At 41.0% G+C, this 11,075-nt stretch overlaps 1 protein-coding gene and 1 pseudogene across 1 annotated transcript in view; both read left to right on the top strand.

The window, feature by feature from the left end:
• MAP3K15 (mitogen-activated protein kinase kinase kinase 15) overlaps nucleotides 1-11,075 on the top strand; it is a gene marked incomplete at its 5' end in the record, with an annotated part of 118,727 nt that overhangs the window by 54,335 nt on the left and 53,317 nt on the right. Inside the window, 4 exon segments of the mRNA XM_014591371.2 lie at nucleotides 3,043-3,155; nucleotides 3,389-3,548; nucleotides 5,867-6,017; nucleotides 9,007-9,114. Coding sequence (XP_014446857.1) covers nucleotides 3,043-3,155; nucleotides 3,389-3,548; nucleotides 5,867-6,017; nucleotides 9,007-9,114 — 532 coding nt within the window.
• Nucleotides 4,634-4,950, top strand: LOC106735898 (60S ribosomal protein L36 pseudogene; annotated as a pseudogene).

The following is an 11,075-nucleotide window of genomic DNA, read 5'->3' as shown; positions in this document are numbered from 1 at the left end:
TCACCCCCAGGGGGGGATGGCCATGCCGCAATCCCTTCTCCTCCATTCTCCTCTCGGGATCTTGGGCATGCACGCACACGCGCCCGGTATGAGTTTAAGCCACCGGGTCTGGGACTCAAACCGTGGTCAACTATGTGGGAGTCCAGCGACACAACCATTACGCTAACTGCTGGTCCCTCAGTATGACTTTTCATAGTAGAAGAAAATGAAAGAAACTATCAAATCCATAGGATGTGGAATTTTAAATTCCCAAACATACAGAAAAAAGAAAAGGGTTGAAATTTTGTTGGCTGACTGTGGAGAACAATATGGAGGATCCTCAGAAACTGACAAATAGAACTACCATATGATCCAGCAGTTCCACTCCTGTGCATCTACTCAAAGGATAGGAATGTGCTCAGTCAGAGAAAACACTTGCACATCCATGTTTACTGCAGCATTATTTACAATCGCTAAGACATGGAATCAACCCAAATGTCCAAGAGCAGATGAATGGATTGAAAAAGTGTGGCACATATACTTTATAGGATACTACTCAGCCATAAAAAACAATGAGACCCTAGCATTTAATAGAAGGTAGATGAATATAGAAGATTAAATGCTGTGTGAAGCAAGCCAGGCTATGAAAGAGAGGCATTGGATGTCCCCACTTAATATATACCGAATGTCTGCACTTTATAGCAGAAACAGAAAGATTGGAAGGTATAAAAGCAGGAAGAGGATACTAGAAGCGGTGTGAGAGGAGGGTGGGCGATGGGGAAGTGTGCAAGGGAGGAATCAAGGGGGAAAAGAAAGCAAAACATTTAAGGGACACAAAAATGGAAAAGTATCTGTTGATAATGTATATGGTAATATCTTTGGCTGGACTAATATGCAGTATACTCATGCCTGGAAAGTCCATTTTGTATGCTGTAAAGACATATAGTAATTAAATGAAAAAAAACATACAAAATAATAATAAAATTTTAAGAAAAGAAATTTTGTTGGCAGGAGTAAGAGGGACTTTCTTGATATCCTCTGGTCCATTTGAAGGTGCTTGTTTTATGCCCCCAAATTTATAAAGCAGTGTTTTAACTGACTTCAATAACAACTTCTCTGTTCCCAAATTAATATTTTGTTGTTGTTTAATATTCTTGTTGTCATATGAGTCACATAATTATTTCTGGTTTATAAGTCTTTATTTTGAACCATGCCACTTAAAGACATTTTTGTGTCATTACTTTATAAGAGATTTCTTTTTCTGATCATAATATTTATACTTGCTTGTGGAAGAGAAAGAAACTTGTATGTGGGAAAGAATAAAGAAGAGGGTTAATATTGTTCACCTTTGGATATAAAAATGCTATTACTAGGCCAGCCCATCATGGCCTGGTGGTTAAAGAAGTTGAGTCCCACATAGCTGACTGCATGGTTCGAGTCCTAGACCCAGTAGCTTGAAAAACGCACTGAACATGTATGCCTGCATGTCCAAATATCCCAAAAGGAGGGAGAAATGGAGGAGAATGGATTGTGGTGTTACCATTCCACATGGGAGGGATGGATTTCCTTCTTTTTTTCCTTCTCCCTATGTCTCTCTCTGGTGAGTGTGTCCACTAAGGTGTGCTGCTCTTTCTCTTTCTCTCTCTCTCTCTGGTGAGTGCATACACCCTCTGGAAATTTAAAAAAAAAAAAATTCTTCTTATAGGATATGTGCACTCAAGTTCGAGTCCTAGACCCAGTAGCTTGAAAAACGCACTGAACATGTATGCCTGCATGTCCAAATATCCCAAAAGGAGGGAGAAATGGAGGAGAATGGATTGTGGTGTTACCATTCCACATGGGAGGGATGGATTTCCTTCTTTTTTTCCTTCTCCCTATGTCTCTCTCTGGTGAGTGTGTACACCCTCTGGAGATTAAAAAAAAAAAAATTCTTCTATGTCTCTCTCTGGTGAGTGCATACACCCTCTGGAAATTTAAAAAAAAAAAAATTCTTCTTATAGGATATGTGCACTCAAAAGAGAGAGACAGAAAGAGAGGGAAAGTAAGGAATCACCTCCCCTCCAGGAGGGATGGCCATGCCACAATCCCTTCTCCTCCGTTCTCCCCTGGAGATTTTGGGCATGCACGCCTGGTATGTTTTTCGAGTTCCTGGGTCTGGGACTTGAATTGCAGATTCAGCTGCTGTCTCTATCTCTCCACTGAGCGCACACTCCCTAAGGCAAAAACTTTTTTTTAAAGAATTATTTTATTTAGCTTCATTTATTCATTTCTTTCTTTTAATTTGACTAGAGACGGACAGAAAGAGAGAGAGAGAAAAAAAAAAGAGAGAGAGAGAGAGAAGGAAAGTGAGAAAGGAAGCAGCCAGGTTTGGGATTCAAACCTCAGTAGTCCATGTGGGAGTCCAGCACCCTCAACCTCCACACCACCTGCCAGCCCCTGAAAATATTTTTTTAAATAGTATTCTCCACTTTGTATCTTGATCCTTATCCTAGTGCCTTCATCCACTTTATTCTACTTACACCTATTTAGGATCCAAGATTCTGATAATACTGCTTCATGCATGAAAAAAAAATGATTCCATTTTGTGCTTTAAGCAAGCAAACAAACAAATGGCTTGCAGAGAAGCGGCCTATAATCGATGCATTTCTATGTAATAAAAAATACTCCACGTACAACTGGAGTCTAACTTTTAAAATGAGATTTGGACATCAAATTGTCATCTTTGGGGAATAGAATTGTAATCGATTTGAATTTTGCATGCTTCAGTATGATTTCCCTATTTTATACCATTATTATAGCTTTTACAATAGAATATAAACCTCGTGAAGAAAAATTTTAAACTCCCTAGTGTATGTGACTGTGTTGCTATTATGGCATTTCTAAAGAAGTTATTTGAGAGCTGCACGTAGCTGTTCATAAAAGTGGTGGGAGCTATAATAGAAAACAATAAAATTAAAGTAATAAAAAATTTCATGGGAAGCCTGGCTTGTACCTTTATTACACATTTTTGGCTCTAATGTAAGAAGATGACATAATGAAAATGCAGTGGTTCTGTAATTACAGGTATCGCAAAGGATTTGAACTCCAGTCATCTCTTTATTCTGGAATTAACCTTGCAGTTTTGCTGATAGTTGCTGGACAGCAATTTGAAACTTCCATGGAACTAAGGAAGATAGGTAAAGCTCTTTATTGTTGCAGATGTCGATGCTTTGATTATAAGTTTAACATTCATAATTACATTCAAATAGCCAGCATTATATTTCAAAAGGCTTTAAGCTGGTACTTTTTTATAGCACACCCGAGACATCTGCCCAAATAAAATACCCTCTTGTCCCGTATCTAAAGGCTTATGTGATGTGATCGAAACTAAGAATATTTTTCATGACTATGTGAAATTCAAATTCTTAAGGTGTGCGGCTGAATAGTCTGTTGGGAAGAAAAGGGAGCTTGGAGAAAATGAACAATTACTGGGATGTGGGTCAGTTCTTCAACGTCAGCATGTTGGCCAATGATGTCGGGAAGGCTGTCCAAGCAGCAGAGAAGTTATTCAAACTGAAACCTCCAGTCTGGTGAGTTGTATCGGTGTGTTGTCATCACCTGTCTTAATATCTGACCATGTTTGGAAATGTCTCCTGCAGGAAAAAAAAAAGGTGGAAATGCAAAAACAAATAACAATTGCTTTGTTTTTCCTTCTGACTTCTTCATTAAAGCAATGTTAGGCCAACTGCAGTAGTGTAGCAGTAACACATTGCTCCAGATGCTGAAGCAATGTGGGAAGGGCCCAGGTTCACATCCTGGGGCCTCCCTGTACATACCAGACACAGGAGTATGTGCCTGTGATCCTGGCTGTCTGAGGCTGGGAGTGGATTGCGTCTTAAAGACCCTGTTAGGGGTTAGACCCTCTTTCTCTCTCTGTTTTCCTCGTGGAAGAGATAGGTAGTAGGTAGCTAGCAGGAAAACTTAGGGCAGGCATAGAACCTCTGAGGGTTCACTTTTTTTTTTTTTTTTGTAAAGGGAGAGAAAGACAAACATATACACACACAATGTATTCCTACTTGCTCTCTCCCTGAGATTAGAGTCTCAGTCCTATGAATTTCCTTAGATCGTCTAGGTCCTCAAGAGCAAACCACTCTGCTACTAGTACATATTATGTATTTGGGTGGTAGCATATAGTAAAGCTGAAAAAGCATACCAACATGCGGCCAGCTCTAAACTCCCGCATGGCCTGCCACAGTTCAAGTCCTAGACCTGGCTGTTTGCTTTTCACTTTGCCACTCTCTCTCTGTCTCTCTCTCTCTGGTGAGCACATACACATTGTAGCAAATTAAATGATAATACTACTAATGAATAAAATTTTAAAATGAAAAAAGCATACCAAGAAAATGATATTTATCACACATGAAAACTGGAACTGAAAGACCAATAATAGGGTGCAGAAAATAAAATGGTGGCACAGCAACAGCCCTAGGTTAGCCCAATTACACAGCTATTTAAATGTGCAGGAAAGTGGACTTGAAAACGTGGAAGCGTGATCACGGTTTATCATAGAGTAAGAAAAGCCAGTTGCAGGGTATATTTTTCTGTATCAGAGGTTCTTAAACTTTGTCATGTATTAGTATCACCTGTTGAGAGTAGTCACTGGAGAGCTGCAGCCATGGCTCTGCGGTATCCCATGGCCGTGGGCCTCAACAAGGGCTGCAAAGTGACCAAGAACACGAGCAAGCCGAGGCACAGCTGCCGCCGCGGGCGCCTCACCACACACACCAAGTTTGTGCGTGACATGATGCAAGGGGTGTGCGCCTTCGTTCCTCTGAGCAGTGCAGCGTGAAACTGCTCACGGTGTCCAAGGACAAGCGCACCCTCAAGTTCATCAAGAAGCAGGTGGGGACACACATCCGTGCCAAGAGGAAGCGCAAGGAGCTGAGTGACGTCCTGGCCACCATGCAGAAAGCGGCTGCCAAGAATGACTGAGCCCTCCCCGTGCCAATAAAGCTGACTTAACCCCCCCCCCCAGAAAAAATCACCTGTTGGTGAGAATACAAATTACAGGCCAGCATGTGCATGGTGGCTAAGGCAGCTGGATCTTACATGGTTGATTCTGCGGTTCAAATCCAGGACCCGACAGCTTGACAAGTACACAGGGTACATGTGCATGCATGTGTCCCCAAAATCCCTCCTTCCCTCTTTGTCTCTCTGTCCCTCTCTCTCCCTCTTCAGTGTATCCTATTACAAAAACCTAAGAAAATTCAACTGGCTTAAAGACAGCCAAGGTGTGGTCAGAGTCAAGACTTGGGGGTGGGAAGGAAGTAAGTGTGACTAGACGAAGGCAACATGTGAGGTCTTTGTGACTGCATCCATGTTGCATCTTGGTTGTGATATTATGCTATGGTGTAGCAGGATGTTGCCAATGGGCGAAACTAGACCAAGGATATATGGGTCTCACTGTATTCTTTCTTTTATCTTCATAAACAAAGCTAAATCTAAAATTACACCTCAAAATAAAACATTTAACAAAAAAGAAAAAGACAATGAGTTTGAAATTCTGTCTTTTTGTAATTGCTTGGAATTTTCACCTATTGCTCTTTTTATTTAAAAACTATCACATGCTTGCCAGGCCCTGCACTTTGGCTGCTGTGTACCAAAACCGAGGTTTGACCCAATGTTGATAAACAGCTGCGGCATATGATTTCGCTGGGCTGGCTCATTTTGCTTACTCTTTGGGCTCCTTTCAATGAACTGTGTGCCCGCCTAATGATTGGGACTGAAGTACTCATGGTATAATGGGAATTTTGAGTAAATAAAACTTGGAGAAATTTCTTTTAATGGGAGTAGAACTAAATCAAGTTTCTTTAAGAATAGAATTGATTGGTGTTTTTAATTCTGCCAGGTACCTGCGATCATTAGTTCAGAACTTACTATTAATTCGGCGCTTCAAGAAACCCGTTATTGAACATTCACCCAGGCAAGAGCGCCTGAACTTCTGGTTGGATATCATTTTTGAGGCAACAAATGAAGTTACCAATGGACTCAGATTTCCAGTAAGATATGCTAAATTTACTTCTTTAATATAAAAAAAGAAAGTATGACTCGATGTGGTCTAATTATTACAAACTCTCAAAGAAAGCAAGCCATAGAGTAATTTGAAATGCTAGGATAACCATCCATCCTGTCTGGCTCTGTTGGCCATATCCTTTAAAATAGTGGTTTTTACCTGGCACTGATTTTGCTCCCCCCATGGGACATTTGGCAATGTGTGGAGATATTTTTGATTTTCATGACCGTGGAAGAAGGTGTTGCTCCCAGAAGCCAGTAGGGAAGAGACCAGAGATGTTGTTGAACATCACACACTGCACGGGACATCTCTCTATGGTGAGGAAGTAGGTGGCCCCAAACATCAACAGTGCTAAGGTGGAGAAACTCCCCTCTAAACTTTTATAGTACTGAGCCAGCAGGTGGGATGGTGGTTAAGGCACAGGACTCCCACATGGCTGACCACGGTTTGACCCCCTGACCCGGCACCTTGAAAACCATGCCAGGCACCTATGAGTGTGCCCAAAACCCCAGGAAGAGACTGAAGGAGAAGAGGTTGTGGCATGACCACCCCCTTGGGGGTGTGAGTTCTCACTTTCCCTCTCTCTGGTGAGGATATGTGCCCCATGACAAAAACCTAAAAAAATAATAAATAAATAAATAAATAAATAAATAAATAAATAAATAAATAAATAAAAGTGATGAAAAACCTGCGTGTGCATGTCCCATTCCTTTTGGGGGAATGAGGTCATATGAAAATGGCAGTCAGGCATAAACCTCCCACTTTATGAGTTGAGCACAGGGTCTCCACCTTGGCTTGTGTTCAGATGCTTTGAGCCTACCTCCTACCTCCCACCCCATGGATGCGTGTTGTCTTAAATGGTGTTAATTTTCCAAGTGTATGTAAGAGGGAGATTCAGAGAGTGCACACTTTCTTAGTACAGACCAAATGGAGGCAGAGGTGATGTTCCAATCTGTAAACATCTGTTCTTATATAAATTTGCTAAGTGTCAGAAAATTATCATGAGCTATGGGCTTATAATTAAGGAAGTTCTGTTAATCTGATTTTAAAATAGGACTTACTTGAAAGGACTTACTAGAAAGTAGACTTTAAACTTAGTGGAGTTATCCTTTGTTTTTACTGATCTATTTATTTTGTTAATTTTTTTTTTTTTACGAAAACTTCTTTGGATCAGAAAGAGACCATTCTGAATCACAGCAACTATAAAGAAATATTTTCTTATATTGCCTTAACAAATAGGTAATTTTTTATTTTTTTTAATATGAAATGCTAGGATAACCATCCATCCTGTTTGGCTCTGTTGGCCATATCCTTTAAAATAGTGGTTTTTACCTGGCACTGATTTTGCTCCCCCCATGGGACATTTGGCAATGTGTGGAGATATTTTTGATTTTCATGACCGTGGAAGAAGGTGTTGCTCCCAGAAGCCAGTAGGGAAGAGACCAGAGATGTTGTTGAACATCACACACTGCACGGGACATCTCTCTATGGTGAGGAAGTAGGTGGCCCCAAACATCAACAGTGCTAAGGTGGAGAAACTCCCCTCTAAACTTTTATAGTACTGAGCCAGCAGGTGGGATGGTGGTTAAGGCACAGGACTCCCACATGGCTGACCACGGTTTGACCCCCTGACCCGGCACCTTGAAAACCATGCCAGGCACCTATGAGTGTGCCCAAAACCCCAGGAAGAGACTGAAGGAGAAGAGGTTGTGGCATGACCACCCCCTTGGGGGTGTGAGTTCTCACTTTCCCTCTCTCTGGTGAGGATATGTGCCCCATGACAATGACACCAGTGCCACTAATTAATATTTAAAATTTTATTGAGAAAGCAAAATTGCTTTTAGCTTTTTGTTGAGTTTTCATTTTAATATTTTTTTTTTTTTTACCATCTGAAAGAGTCTGAAATATCTTAAGTGTCTTGGAAATTGGACCTCAGATAATTGTTTCATATTTATGCCATCAGATTTTATAAGTATGTAGCTTTCTAGAATTTCATTCAACAACCAATGAAAGACTGAGTTGTTTGAAATGCATATGATACTCATTTTGTTCCTGGGTCAATATATTTTTAAATCTTCTTTTAATTATGAACTATTTTAAACACACAACACCAAAAAGTAGAAAAATAATAATGGGACAGACACTCATTTAATCTCTACTCAGGTTTAACCATCTTCACATGTTGCTTTATTTGTTTTGGAGATTTTTTCCCCCTATTCCCTCTATCTTTCTTCTCTCCTCTCCACTTCTCTTCCCTAACAAAATGACACCTTACAGCTGGAATGTCACCTCACTTTTCATCTTCTTGCATCTTTACGTACTCGGTACCTGGGAACCATCCGGTCTACTTCATTATTTCTCTCAAAAACTAACTTCCCTCATTCTCTGTCACTTCCTCAAGCAGGCCCTTCTTTTTTTGTTTGTTTGTTTGATAGAGATTTTTGCTATAAGGCACATTCACTCACTAGAGACACAGAGAGATAGAAAGTGAGAAATCACCCCCGGGGGGATAACCGCGCTGCAATCCCTTCTCCTCCTTTCTCCTCTTGCATTTTGGGTACGCACCGAGCATGAGTTTCAAGCTAACAGGTCTGTGACATATGCCATAGTTGGCCATGTGGGAGTCCAGCACCTTGACCACTATGCCACCTGCCAGCCCCTGGCAGGCCCTTCTTAGGCCGTCCTGTGTAAAGAAGAGCATGCCCCCTTCACTTTCCTCTTTTTCTGCCTTGTTTTCTTCAGAGTGCTGGATGATATGAGATGGCGTATCCATTTCTGTTTGTTGTCCTTCCTGCCTCTCTATAGTCCTCCTGTGAGCGGGACTTTTGCGCACTCTCACACCCCAGCTCCTAGAGCGGTGCTCAGCACAGAGCTGGTTCTCAATGACTGCTTGTTGAGTATAAATTGTCCTTCTCCGCTGGGCAGGGACCCCTGTGCTTTAGATCCCTGTGTGTGACAGGACTTTCTCGTTTTAGGTTCTGGTGATAGAGCCAACCAAAGTCTACCAGCCTTCTTACGTTTCTATAAACAATGAAGCGGAGGAGAGAATGGTTTCTTTATGGCATGTCTCACCCACAGAAGTGGTAAGGAAAACTAAGAACTCTCTTTTTTTGGTGTTATTTCATTGAAGATCTTATTTGGAAATAAGAGCATCTATATTGTAGTATTTGAAAGAACAGGAACCCACGTTTAATTTCTCGGCTATGGGACTATATAAGAGAATAATCACAAATGAAAGAAAACAAGTAGGTTTTTCCACTTGTGTGTGTGTGTGTGTTATCTGTGTATGTGTGGGCATGTGTGTATGTGTGTGCATGTACTGGGGCATGTTGGGCACATGTGGGTGTGCACGTGCGTGTGTATGTGGGCAAGCATGTATTGGGTTATCAGAAAAGTCATGATGCATTTTTGCATAGAAAAACATAGGAAAAAATATGTCATCACTTTTCCAACAACGCAATAAATATGGAAGCACATGCACACACACTCCCACACATGTGTACACAGACACACACACAACAAATGCAAGTTTTTGTTTTGTTTGAGTTAAACCATAAAGTAGTGAATAGGGAATAGATGGGAATTTCCTTCACATTCCTCAAACCTGATCCTTGTGCCCATTCCTGTCCCCAGTGACTTGGTGGATATTTATCTGTTCTTTAAACTCCCCTGTATATGTATAATGTATGTGAATTATTATATTAGGTCATCAGGAAAGTCACGGAGTATGTTTCTATGCAAAAATGCATCATGACTTTCCTGACAACCCAATATATATGTTGTGTGGGGGGTGGGGGGCATTTTAGATAACGGGTGACCATCCTGCATCTATTTCTTGTTTCACGCCTTATTCTTTAAACTCACCCTTACATTATGGGCAGTTTTTTCACACAGCGCACACTGGTCCACTTGCTACCGCAGGTGTCACATCCCTGTGTTTCCATTGCCTGGTACAGCTGAACCCTACTTTATTTCACCTCTTTCCTTGATGCATAGTTAGCTCCCCCATTTTTCATTCTTACCAGTGATGTGCCAGCTGCCTCCTGGTGGCTCTACCCTCCTGTGCTCATGGAAGGGTTGCAGGAGCACAGATTCCTAGAAATGGACTTGCTGGACTCAAGGGCACCTACATTTAAAACTCCAATAGTTACTGTCAAATTTATGCCATTCCAGGGCCTGCAGGTGATGTGGTGGTTAAGGTGCTGTACTCCCACGTGACCTACCACGGTTTGAGTCCCAGAATTGGTAGCTTGAAAAATCATGTTGAGTGTGCATGCATATGTGCCCAAGATCCTGAGAGGAGAATGGAGGAGAAGGAACTGTGGTGTGACCATCCCCCCGGGGATGATTTCTCACTTTCCCTGTCTCCCTCTCTCTCTCTCTCTCTCCAGCAAGTGCAGCTTCCCTATGGCAAAAAAAATCTTTAAAAAAATAACTACACCATTTCAATTTATTCTTACACCAACAATGCAGGAGAGGGGAGATTTTAATTGCCTGTTAGAGATTACAGAAATGCTCCACAGGGCCCTGTTTTGTTGTAATAGTGATATTTTCATCTCTATTTAAGGTACTTTATTGGGTTTTTTCTTTCATAAAGTTTGCGGTAGTAAAGGAACATGTCACCTTCAATGAGTGCATTAGAGAGATTTATTGGGTTGTCAGAAAAGTCATGATGCATTTTTGCACAGAAAAACAGAAAAAAAATGTCATGACTTTTCCAACGACCCAATATTTGCAGTGTACATGTTTTCATGGAGTGTAGGGATAGTTCTGCCATTAACTTGGCAAAGAAGGCTTCTTTTTCTTCCTGAAAACAAAAATGTGAAAAATTATATTTGAGTCAAGTAAAAATAAGCAATATCTTTGTAAATAAAGTGCAACAATATAGAATAAGCAGGGGTTCACATTCATATTAGAAACTCCTGATCAGAAATGGTCATAATGTCTCAAGTGTAGGCCAATAACCTTGTTCAATATTTAACATCAGGGCAATCTTCTTTTTTTCCTTTTTTTGGAGAGGTTTTTGCTATAGGGCACGTGCGCT

Source organism: Tupaia chinensis, unplaced genomic scaffold (assembly GCF_000334495.1).
Source record: "Tupaia chinensis unplaced genomic scaffold, TupChi_1.0 Scaffold000567_1, whole genome shotgun sequence".
NCBI lineage: Eukaryota > Metazoa > Chordata > Mammalia > Scandentia > Tupaiidae > Tupaia > Tupaia belangeri.
This window is presented reverse-complemented; position numbering and strand designations above follow the sequence as displayed.